The following is a 13651-nucleotide window of genomic DNA, read 5'->3' on the forward strand; positions in this document are numbered from 1 at the left end:
CCCGTGAGCCATGGCTGCTGAGCCTGCGCGTCCGGAGTCTGTGCTCTGCAGCCTGAGAGGCCACAACGGTGAGAGGCCCGTGTACCGCAAAAAAAAAAAAAAGATATAAAGTTTTGGGAAGATGAAATTATGAAGTTGCCTGAAAAATGGCAGAAGGTAGTGGAACAGAAGGGTGCATACGTTGTTCAGGAAAGTTCTTGGTGAAAATGAAAAATGTGTCTTTTATTTTTATTTAAAAACCGAATGCTCTTTTTGGCCAACCCAGTATTTATATTTAAACCTGCACTGAAATTTTTTCAACAAGATACTGGTTATACTAAATATGCTATTTAGGGGCTTCCCTTGTGGCACAGTGGCTAAGAATCTGCTTGCCAATGCAGGGGATACGGGTTCGAGCCCTGGTCCAGGAAAATCCCACATGCCGCGGAGCAACTAAGCCCGTGAGCCACAACTACTGAGCCCACATGCCACAACTATTGAAGCCCGCGTGCCTAGAGCCCCTGCTGTGCAACAAGAGCAGCCACCGCAATGAGAAGCCCGTGCACTGCCACAAAGAGTAGCCCCTGCTTGCCGTAACTAGAGAAAGCCCACGTGCAGCAACAAAGACCCAACACAGCCAAAAATAAAATAAATAAAATAAATTAATTTTTAAAAATTAAAAAAATATATGCTATTTGCTTCAGAAATCCTGGACATTCAGAGGTAGTAATATCATATCAGATTTATATAGGACTTTTTATTTTACTGTTTCTATATCTTATATAATCCTTACAAACACTATTCTGTAAGGTAATGATTTCTCCCTATAAAGAAATGAAGTCTCCAGAAAAAGAAAGTAATTTGCATGAATCTCACAGACAGTTACATGAATAATCTGGGACTCAACCCATACCTTTTTGGTTCAATGCTCTGTCCAGTGCACCTCATTAAGCAACTACCTTGGAACCTACTTATCTCAATGAAAGGGACATTAAGCAGATGGCAGCATCGTAAGTCAGTTAAACAATATTTCTAATTCAAAATACCCATCAGTGTTCTCAATTAAATAGTTCAACAAGGACGGGAAATATTAAAGAAAAAAAACCCCTAAATACAAATATGCTTTGCTCCCTTGTTAATCTTCTAAAGCTTTGATGTATCTGCTCAATATATCCAAACCAAAGAATGACTCATTTTCACAAATGGAAAATGTCACAATCCACAGCTCTAGCATAAAACTTTTACTTCACAGTAGTTTTTCTAGAAATTATTTTATGATAGGTATGATTATAACAGTAAAGCCCAAATATTAACGTAATAAATTGCTATTACAAAACAATTCACTGAATCTACTACATAGAAACAAAAGAAAATAAATCTCTTCAATCTGTTTAAATGTAATGTAGTAGTATCCCATTAAACCAGACTCTCCTAAAAGTAGGACATCCTGGCAAAGAAAAAGACAGCTCAAATGATTCTAATGAAGGTAATACTCTATAAGGCTGTGATGGTTGATTTCATATGTCAACTCAACTTGGGTAGGTTATTGTGTCCCATAGTTTGATCAAACAGCAGTCTAGATGTTGCTGTGAAGGTATTTTTTAGATGTGCTTAACATTTAAATCAGTATACTTAGAGTAAAGCAGATTACCCTCCATGATATGGGTGAGCCTCATTCAATCAGTCAAAGGCCTTAAGAGAAAAAGACTGAGTGCTCAAGAAGAAGAATTAATTCTGCCTCCAGACTGCCCTTAGACTCCAGCTGCAGCAATCAACTGTTCCCTGAGTCTTCAGGCTGCTGGCCGGCCTGACCTGTACATTTCAGAACTGTTAGCTTCCACAATCACATATGCCAATTCCTCAAAACAAACCTGTCTGTATTTATATCCATGGTTTCTCTGGAGAATCATGACTAACACAAGGGCTAACAGAAATAAAAGAAACCTGAGAGAAGAAAAGCGGTAATGAAGCAAAGGGAACTGAGGTGAATAAAGAACCAGGCACCTAGCCTCATGAGTCAGCTGGAAGCACTGCTTTAAGCCAATCAGAATATAGTTTAAACCTAAAATTCTAAGGGTATCTCTCATAAACATTACTTAGAATTTATGTACACCACATCAAATGAAGTATAATGCTATGTTGCTTTCTATGTAAGAAAATGATGCTACTTGTCTTCTGTCAACATGGCAAACATTTCTTTAGTTGTAGAATTTCTGTAATAGATTTCTGTCAATCCAATCATTCCGGCACCTGCTTATCTCTGTGATGAATGCCTCTGTAAATATGTACCTGGATTTTGGGGTAGGGGTTATGGAATAAAATACAACTAGACAACTTGAGAAACTCACTAACTTGATATCAGAAATACAGTGCTATAACCAATGGCTCTATTCAGTCAACAGGCAATTTCCTACAGATGTGCTACTCATACTTCCCAGTCATGTGAAGACTAAAGCAGAGCAGCTAAAAGATTCTGGAAAGATCCAGGGGAAAAAAGAAAAAAAAAAATGTCCAACAGCACTACTCAGTGGAGAAGAGAGGATGATTTTTGAAATTATTTTAAGAAGTTGTTCAATCTATTTTCTCTAGGCCTTGACATGACAACATTCAACTCATTAAGGAACAAAAGAGCTTCAAATCAAGGAGCTCAATTCCTAAATCTGTTTCTATATCATCATAAGGAAATGATGGCAGTATCCTTTACTCAGAGAAGAGGAGAAACAGACTTAATGAGGTACTTTTTCCTGTGCAGTTATTTAGCCCTCTGACTACTGCAGTGAGTATCAACTGAGAGTAGCAATTTTGCCCCTCGCAGAATATCTGGCAATGTCTAGAGGCTTTTCTGGTTGTCATAACTGGGAGGATGTGACAGGCATCTAGTGGGTAGAGCCCAGAGATACTGCTAAACATTCTGCAATGCACAGAAAATGCTATGACAAAGAACTATCCTGCCCAAAATGTTTATAGTACTAAGACTGGGAAACCCTGCTCTACCACTACATTTGATATACCTCCTATTCTCTAGGAGTTAGAGGGAGAAAACTTGTTTTTAGTATCCTAGATTTAAACTCAGAACGTATTTTCTTTATTAAAACTAAGTCATAATATGCCTTTATGTAGCCTTTTTTTTAAAAATGAAGGCTGTTATAAAAGATTGTAAAGGAGTTTAAAACAATTTAAACTAAATACATGCCATTCTAATCTCCTCTTACCTGTATTATGATAAGTATCTACCCATCCCCCATCACCATCATCTTCTTCAATGATAGCTTCCAATTCATCTGAATATTCCATCTGTTTGCACCGCTTGTAGCATGGCACTGTAAAAAAAATGGCAAAAACAGTTACTAGGACATAATCTGCTTCCTATAAATCCATTAAAAAAAGAGAAACTGTATTCCATAAAATATATTTCTGCCATCAAAATATTAGGTAAATATTATATTTTACTTCTAATAGGAGTACTTAATTTAAGAGTTACATTCAACCCACAAAATTATTTGACCACACTTATCTTTCCCTAAATAGCTTTGTTAGAAGACAAATACAAAGGCTCTACTGGGAGTGTTCTATATATTCTCTACCCTGATGATCTGTGAAGATCAACAAAGCTGAAGTCAGAGATGACATCGTTCAACCTCAGGCTAATGAATAATATACTATTTTAACAGCTTTACTCTCAGGGCATGAAGGCACCACCTGTCACACTCGGAGGCGGTAGAGGTGACCTCTGGTTTGCAATCCTAAAATAACTTTCAACATGTATTTCATAATTCATATTTAAGCTCCAGCTATTCATAATGGATAAACCAGTTTAAAGTTCACTAACCTGCTAAACTTTACTCTCTTATACAAATTGGTGCCAAGTTTTTCATATAGCAAATGTATCGAATAACAGGTATTATAATTCATATAAGCCTAAAATTGAAAAATTATAATATAACAACATTACGACATGGGGTCAACAAAATGCTATTAATCTCCTGATTTTTTTTTTAAAACAAGCAAGATATAAATGACCAATCCTATCAAAACATATACTGTAGGAAATAAAAAACTGATGTTTTGTACATGTTTTCCTTTTCCTATAATGAGCAAATTAGAATAGAAATCAATGTATTGTTATGTGATTAGATAGGGACTGTAACAACGTTTTGATGTTGTTTTCAAATTAGCTTCATAAATAACTTCATTAACTTCATAAATACCTGTTTCAGAAACATTTTTGTGCCTATAGGCAATCTTTCAATGACACAACGGACAATAAAACCTCTAGCTTTGAGATTTTAGATATCAAAGATAGTATAAGTTATACTTTCCATGAAAAATTTAAGTCTAAAGATGATTAAAATAGCTAAAAAGATTATGATTATGAAGTCTGCTTAAAAAGCTCAATGAGAAAAAAGTCCATTTTGCTTAAAGCTCTTTTCCTTCATATCTTAAAACTAGACTTTTTTGGCAAAAAGAAATAACGAAAAGGAAGGAGATAAAATCAAGTATGGAAAAAATATTCTACCCATAGAAAATCCAGAGTTTCATTAAATTTCCAAATTTCTGTATGAGGGAAGCTGCAAGTACCGCTTTAAGCATGAATTAAGATCAGCAAGTGCTAAGGTTTTTTAAAAAATGTTAACTCTTTGCGCAAAATTAACTAATACATACAACATAATTCTTACCATTTTTGGTGACCAAAAATTGTTTGCCTGATGGTAGGTAAGCCTTCACTTTCAATTCCTCTCCTGTAGCCCTTTAAAAAGAGTGAAAAGCACCAAAATACAAAAAATATTTTAAAAGACAAAGACAGAAGGTATCACATGTTAATCTCAACACTACACAATCCACACCCCTGAGGAAATTATTTTAGGATTGGTTTGGGAAGGATGCCATAAGTGACATACGTCACGGCAATGAAGAGCACAGCAATATTTATTGTAAGTGAAATGTACCAAGAGATGCAGACAGACCAAAAGAATTTGGATTAAATATTAGACAAAAAGGTAGAATAATACAGAACTATATTATGCAACTATTGTGTTTGCCTCTAACCAAATATAATCTCATTCAGATTTTTAATCTTAAAGTACTGCTCATCTGAAGACCAAGAAGAGGCAGAAAAATAGCTCCATGACATTACATAACAAAGTAGGTGGTTCACAAGATCCACATTCCTACCACTGTATTAAAATTGGAACTAAGAGATAAAAGATGCTTTGAATCATAAGATGATAATGTTGAGAATAATGGTTGTAACAAACAAAAAATCCTTTTATTGAGTGCATATTAAGTATAGGACCTAGAACTCTAACATGCAGCATTTTTATATAATCCGCAGATATCTAAATACTGAGTAATATTTATACTCCCATTTTATGAGTAAAAAAAAGCTTAAAGAAGTCAGGTTGCCCACAGTCACAAAACCAGAAGGTAGAGGAGCCAGGATGGAGCCAAGTGACTCTAGGGCTCCTGCTCTTGAACACTGCTCCCTCTGTGGGTCAGAGCCAGCTATTTGATTTTGGGGGGCTACTGTGGAATATCTCACTAAGAAATTTGTTCAAAGATTCTTCTGTGGGTCACCTAGGGGAATTGGTCAGAGCTAGAGTGGCATGTGGTATCTGTCAAAAACATAAATGAGCATAAATTTTGAGTTCTGCTGCCGTCTTAAGCTTCAGTCTAAACTTCAGACCATAGATCTGAGCATAAGATAAAGCCAGGAAATGTCCTAAAACCATCTGGCAGGCTTCTAGTATCTTTAGACCATTTCCAAGTGTCAAATTCAACAACATCATGGTAATGCCTGAAGTTCTGTGGGAAGATGATATAATACAGTCACGATGGCACCTGTAAACATGAACATATAGCACAGAAATGGTCTGTTTCTAGCACTGATTTAAAATGAATTGCTCCTTTGGCCCCAACAATTTAGCCGAAGTATAGACATTGGAGTGTGATATAATTGAGTTCTAAGTTACAATAAAATTATTTAAACCATCACAATTTATGAAATGGAACTATAAACTACTACCTGCTAAAAGAAGATCCTGTCTATATATACCAACCCCTATAACAATACTATAGATTATACAACTAAACTAACTAGACAACTAAGGGCTTCAACAAAGAAATCTGAATAAAGAAAATGTATATCTATCACACGTGTATTGAAGAAAATCCTTTAGTTCTTTTTCCATAGAATGACTATTACCTTAAATTTTATATATCTATATGACTTGAAATATACATATATATTGTAGACCACAACATAGCTAAATATAGTTTTAACAATTTAGGGAGGAAAAAAGTCTAAAATCAGAAAGCTTCTATAATATGAACATAATTTAAAATATGGAACAGAAATACACATAGGAAAGACAAGGACATAAAAATAAATGAACCTGACATTTCGGCCTTCCTTGTTACATAAAAAACAATGTTCTACAAGATAAAGAGCAATTGATCAAAAGCAGTAAGAACTATTCTGGATACGTGTTAAGCATAAAAATTAAGGGTAGGTTGGGCATTGGCCAAAAGCTCGGTGACACAAATGCAGTTTCTCTTTGACTTTTTGAAATACTGAAAACAGTCCAGGAACCCACTTTATTATTTTACAGATCCCAAAAGGCCCACGGTCCCCAAACAGGGGACAGACAGAATCATGAAACTCACAGAGGGGCAAGGACTTGTTAAAAAAAAAAATTAAGGGTAATAGAAGAGGCCACAGATGAAAGAGAATTCTAACTGTGATTTTAAATAGTTTAATTATTTAAGCTCTTTAGATATTAAGGAAAACATTATCAATTAGAATCTTGTTAATTCTAGAACCCCTGCTCCCAAATCAAAACTCTACCTTTCAACTACAATTGAAAAAGTGTCACTGAGGGAAAAAAAAGGATGTAGCAAGTTGAACCACTCATATACAAACAAGATGATAATTCCAAACAATTCTAGCCTAATTAAAATAGTCTGCCAGTATTGGGATCAATTTTGCAGCTACTGCCAGATGCTTTTATCGTTAAGTATTCAAAGTAATGAAACTGAAGTTGTTTTAAAACATTCTGTTATTATTCAGATATTTAAAAAACACATTACAAGAACTGCTAGTTGCTTAAATTACTTTATAATTAAAAGAAAAGTTAATGAGGAAAATAAAAATTTGAAAAGTCTGTTACAAGTAGATTTCCAATTAAGACCTTATTTGGTATCATGAATCTCTCAACTTTTGAGCTCATTCCTAAAAAGGGGAGAAACTTTTGAACCTTAAAGAAGGTCTTATGGTAAAGAACCGTAAGATTCTGCAAAATTCTGCAGTTATTAATGTCATAAAAAAATTCAGGGCTTCACTGGTGGCGCAGTGGTTGAGAGTCCACCTGCCGATGCAGGGGACACAGGTTCGTGCCCCGGTCCAGGAAGGTCCCACATGCCACGGAGCAGCTAGGCCCGTGAGCCATGGCCACTGAGCCTGTGCGTCCAGAGCCTGTGCTCCGCAACGGGAGAGGCCACAACAGTGAGAGGCCCACGTACCACAAAAAAAAAAAAAAATTCAATACATTTGAATTTGAAAAATAAGCTAATCAGGTTCCTTAAAAAACTAAAAATACAACTACCATATGACCCAGCAATCCCACTACTGGACATATATCCTGAGAAAACCATAATTCAAAAAGAGTCATGTATCACAATGTTCACTGCAGCTCTATTTACAATAGCCCGGAGATGGAAACAATCTAAGTGTCCATCATCGGATGAATGGATAAAGAAGATGTGGCACATATATACAATGGAATATTACTCAGCCATAAAAGGAAATGAAATTGAGCTATTTGTAGTGAGGTGGATGGACCTAGAGTCTGTCATATAGAGTGAAGTCAGTCAGAAAGAGAAAAACAAATACCATATGCTAACACATATATATGGAATCTAAAAAAAAAAAAAAAAAGGTCCTCATGAACCCAGGGACAGGACAGGAATAAAGATGCAGATGTAGAGAATGGACTTGAGGAAATGGGGAGGGGGAAGGGTAAGCTGGGACAAAGTGAGAGAGTAGCACTGACATATATACACTACGAAACGTAAAATAGATAGCCAGTGGGAAGCAGCTGTGTAGCACAGGGAGATCAGCTCGGTGCTTCATGACCACCTAGAGGGGTGGGATAGGGAGGGTGGGATGGAGATGCAAGAGGGAGGGGATATGGGGATATATGTATACATACAGCTGATTCACTCTGTTACACAGCAGAAACTAACACAACATTGTAAAGCAATTATACTCCAATAAAGATGTTAAATATTACTCTTATGAACAGAAGAAAAAAGCTAATCAAAGTTATTAAACTTTTGAAAATTATTTTTTAAAGACCCACCACAAGAACAGACTTAGACACTATAAAGAAACAGAATACTGGTAAAGGAAGTAAGGCATTTATCTCATAAATCTCCATCTTTCGTGCTAACAGAGCAAAACAAAACAGGCATAATGCTCAGTTTTTCTTCATTTATTTTACTTTAGCAACACTGGAGCACTATTTAATAGAAAAATCTACTAGAGGAGGGTTAAACAGGTCATTCTAATTTTCATGCACTAATCTATTTTGTAAACTGCCAAAATTATGAAGTCACACCTTTTATAAACTTTCTATTCCTCACTCAAGAGTACTTACCATTGCCATGTTGGACAGTGGTGGACTAAGTGATCTCCAGCTGCTACAAACTATTGAAGATTTAGAAGAAATATGAAAAAAGGAAAAAAGAAAAATTGAACATCATTGAATATAAGGTGGCAAAATACCAAAGGGATCATCCTGTATAAACTTGATTCAAAATAATCAATTAAAATGCAAACAGCACCAACTTGCTCTACCAGCCTAAAGATTTATTTTTGAATATTTATTAAAACTACAAAATTTTTAACATCCATGAAAATGTATATTAATTTTGGAAGAAAAAATATTGAGTGCTGTTAATTATTTTATTCAATTGTAATCACTGGATTTAGATAATGCCAAAAGCATACAGTACCATGAAATGAATAAGGGTAACACAACAGGATTTTAAAATGCCAAACACCACTTTATGGATGAATGAAATGTAGAGCGATTCTTGCTAATGGTTGAAAAGTCAATGAAGATCTTTGAAAAAATTACTAAATAACTACAGGTCTATATGTAAGAATAGTTTATTACATCACAGTGCACACAGTTTTTCTCCCTCATTTTAAAAAAAAATTAAGTAACATCTTATTTTGAAAGCTTTTTCACAATATTAAAGGAATCATTAATAAAAGTGAGAAATGTACTGCCAAACAATGGGGAAAAAGTTAGAAGCTTTTGGATTGAATCAGAAAACACCAAGACAATTAAAAAACTGAATCCTCTAACACATCTTGGACTTTCTGGGCAGGCTGAACGTTGTACAAATTTTTGTTTTTCTTCAGAAATGAAAAACAGACTCAGGAATAAAGAGTTTAATCTTCTGAGAATTTCCATTATACATGAGCATGGACTGATCTTATCGTAAGACAGAAGTCCTGCTTATTCTTGAGAGCAGAAAATGAAAGTCTGTTAAACACAACTGCAGTGTCCCAACTCAAGCTATATGCACACATACGTCCCCAATTACTATTTCACAACAGCTCTAACTTAAAATCATGTATTGTTCATGGGTTTATTATACAGCAAAAAATTATATTATCTTTAACCTTCTAATGTCTTTCTGAGAAAAGTATGTCTATGTATGATATTCTGCTTTAATTTGAGAGAATAAAACTCTATAAAATAAGAGTTCTGACAGTAACTTCTTTTAAGAAGATAGATTAACAAGATAAGATTTAGCAGCATACTCCCAACAGTAACTTTACAAAATGTTTCTGTTCTTTTATTTGAATAATTTCTTTACTACTTAAAGGGATTAGGTAAAGACAAAAACCCAAATGAAATCAATACCCTCTCCCCCAGGTTTTAAGCATTTTGGGTCTTTGCAACCAGATGCTGCGTAACTCCACGGCTATTGGGAACTAATTCATCATCACCAAAAAAGTATTAATTTAACAAAGTGCAAGCAAAACAAAGAATTAAAAACTTAAAAATTCTTTAATGATACTGCCTTGAGATCACAAGACTCTAATATTTTATTCCCCAGCACCTCTGCTGGCATCCATCGAAAAAATAACAAAAACACTAGAAGATAAGGAAAAATATAAAAGAACATAGAATTGCTATGATACTAATGATATTTAGTACATGTGTATATCTGCTCTCATTAGCAGTGGCCATTATTATTATTACATGCTTCCTATGTTCAAAAGAAAGATTCAAGTTTCTAAATTCTCAATACTGCTTACAGTGGCTTTCTCTTAGTGATTAAATATTGGATAAGACTGAATAACTTTAACAAGGTAGAATCAATATTAACATTCTGATGAACAACTTTATTCTTCAAGCTATCCTCTATTACTAGTACTCTATTTACTCAAGTCATACACATGTTGTACATTAAAGTATTTTTAGTCAGACAGTACTATATTAGATAATGCCTGTCCTTATTTTTAAACACAATACTTCCACACCTCTCAATGAAAACAAAAAGGTAGTTAGAGGCTGACAGCCAGAAGCCCAGAAACAGTTAGAGAAAACAAATGAACAGATCAACTCAGTACAGATCCAAAGCATTTTGTCTTCTGGTTTTCTTCCTCTAGACTCATTCTAATCTAATTAAATCCCATAATTGCACTCTATCTCAATTCAGCATTATGTGGTTGGTACCTAGCTGAGCTAGTTTTTGCCTTGCATTTGTTTAAAAATGAGGAAATTCATAAATCACTTCATGATACAACTAAGTGTAAGAGTTATTCATTGTAGGATTAGTAGCTGTTTTAAAATGGTTTGCTTAATTCTATTCAATGACCACAGACTTGTATCTCTAAATCCAACTATCTATTTACCAATTAGCCATTTTCACATAGAGGAGATAAAGTCGAAGAGTACAAGAAAAACAGCACACTTTCATCTCTGCTCTTTATTTAGATACTGAGTTTCAAGAACATTAATGATTAAGCTCAAAATTTAGTTTTATTTGGCATTCAAGGTATTAAACTCATGATGCCTAAGGCAGACTGGGTTCTTTAGAAAATGTCGAGTCAAAATCCCTCATTTTAAAGATGAGGAAACATGAGGCCTGTGCCTAGATTAATTGATTTGCCTAAGTCAGAATAGGAGAAATTAGAGAAATGGGTCTAGAAGGCAGGTCTTCTAGGTTTTATCCATACTATTCTGTGTCTTCACTAAACATGAAGACAATTTTAGATAAAATTTTAGATAAAATTTTCAGTTAAGCACACCATCCTTTGAACTTACAAGGATTTGGGACTGAAGAGATTCCATCACAAGTGAAAACTAAAAGATCAGTTAATTCCCTGGCTTGAGGTCTTGGAATTTACAACCAGATCATACAACATGCCTCATTTCAATAAAGTTCCATTGCCAATGACTGGTACTTTTAATGAGAGTTAAAGGTGAAGCTTAAATAAATTATTTACCATTCATTAAGACTAAAAAATAAGTCTGCTGTAACCATAACTATTCATAAAACTGGAGTCCAAAAGGATTTTTAGACCAGAATGTATTTCTCTAAAGACAACAAAATAAACTACCTAAAGGAAAGACAATACTTTTATTATATAGATTTAGTGAACAAGTAAAATGATTCCTCAAAACATAATTCTGTATTAAAAGTATATAAAACACAACTGGCCTATAAAAGAGCCATTTGTTTCAGCATTAAGCAGATTCATCATTGTCTGGTTAGTAGAAAAAGTGAAAGAATGGTGGAAAAAAAAATCAATGTTAAATATGTAACAATAAAATATTTAAGCTAAATACTGATAGAAAACTTAATATCCAAGCATTGAGACAAAGTTTCCAAATGGAAAGCCATAAAAACTCATGTTTGGGGTAGAAAGAAGCAAGACAACAAACGCCAGAGCCCACTGCACAGCTCAATATAATACAAATATTAGTGAAGGATAAGTCACTATAGGAATCTTTTCCATTTCCTCTCCCACCCTCATTTCTAAATAAAAAGAAATTACAGAAAAATATGAGAAATGGCAAACTGAGAGGGAAGTTACATTTTCTTTTATGGGAAATAGAAACTGCTATTATTGTAATTACAATTACAAAATTGCTAATATAGTCAACAGGATCTAATTTTACTCAAATCAAGATTAAATTTCAAGATGTTCTCTTATAAAACACAAAAGCCACCCAGTTTTATGTAATTGTAGAAAATAACAGCTTTATACTGATATCTTCAATACTCACCTCTTCTGGGGTGATAACACCTGTTTCCTTAAACTTTGATTCCTATAGAAAGTAAAAAGAATAACAGTATTACACTCTCTCTCACTTTCAACTGAAAAATGTTTGTGGGCAACTATGTGCTTGGTACCCATCTAGGTAATGGAGCATGTGCAAAAAAACAATCTGTCACTGGTACCTGACCTCAAGGAATATGTAAGTATAACAGGAAACTGACATGAAAATAATCACAATATAATGTGATAAGTGCTATATTAGAGCAAAGCTCTTTGGAAAAACATTCAAAGATTTATACAGGGGCTTCCCTGGTGGCGCAGTGGTTAAGAGTCCGCCTGCTGATGCAGGGGGCACGGGTTTGTGCCCCGGTCCAGGTCCAGGAAGATCCCACATGCCGCGGAGCTGCTGGGCCCCGTGAGCCATGGCTGCTGAGCCTGCGCGTCCAGAGCCTGTGCTCCGCACGGGAGAGGCCACAGCAGTGAGAGGCCCGCGTACCGCCAAAAAAAAAAAAAAAGATTTATACAAACATTAAACCTCAAAATAATTTTGTGAAATGACGAAATATCATTATTTTACAGAACAGAAAAACGTCTTAAAGATGTTTAAACATATTACAATTCAGCCAATGTCTCATTTGAGTAATATTAGAAACCAAATCTAGAAGTCCTAAATCACTTAATACTTTCCCATTATTCTCATCTCCACCAAGATATTATACAATATTCTCTCCTCTAAAGCAAGGATGCAACTTACCAAATTTTTCTAAAGTTTAAGTTATACATAAGGTTTTGTGGTAGAAATCTACAAAAATGAAGATTCACTTATGAACATTACTGATTCAAAACATACCAAATAACTACTATATGCCAAGCACTATTTAAGGTAATAGGGACATAGAGTGAATAAAATAGACCATACCCCTCCTTGTCCTCATAAGAAGTTTAAACTCTAGTTCAGGGAGAAAAACCAAATGGTCATCAATATCAAAAAGAAAAATGGGGCAGAGAGGAAACTGGTCAGGGGTGGAGGGAGAGAGATGGTTATTTAAACTAGGATGGTAAGAGAAAAAAGACTACACTGATGGGTGACTATAGAGTAGAGACCTTAAGGAAAGGAACCAGCCACAAGGCTGTCTGGAGGAAGAGCATTTCAGGCAGAGGGAAGAGCAAATGCAAAACCCAAGGCAAGAGAGTGCTTGATGGATAACACAGAAGGTCAGACTGGCTTTTAAGCAAAAGTGAACAAGGGCTTTTGCTTAAAATCCAGTAGTAGATGAGAAAGGACCTTCTACCAAACAAGTATAGGCTTGAAGTTCATTGTAAGGACTCTGGCTTTTACTGTACATGTGCCTTCCAAACCATGATTTT

At 34.9% G+C, this 13651-nt stretch overlaps 1 protein-coding gene across 1 annotated transcript in view; it reads right to left on the minus strand.

Annotated features, from left to right (window-relative positions):
* Positions 1-13651, minus strand: part of ATG3 (autophagy related 3) — a 29208-nt gene that overhangs the window by 13248 nt on the left and 2309 nt on the right. The window contains exons 2-5 of the mRNA XM_030836783.3: positions 12291-12332; positions 8634-8683; positions 4656-4726; positions 3192-3299 (exon numbers count right to left, since the gene is read on the minus strand). Of these exons, the coding sequence (XP_030692643.1) occupies positions 3192-3299; positions 4656-4726; positions 8634-8683; positions 12291-12332 (271 nt within the window). The remainder of the gene's footprint in view (positions 1-3191; positions 3300-4655; positions 4727-8633; positions 8684-12290; positions 12333-13651) is intronic.

This window comes from Globicephala melas, chromosome 4, assembly GCF_963455315.2.
Source record: "Globicephala melas chromosome 4, mGloMel1.2, whole genome shotgun sequence".
Lineage (NCBI taxonomy): Eukaryota > Metazoa > Chordata > Mammalia > Artiodactyla > Delphinidae > Globicephala > Globicephala melas.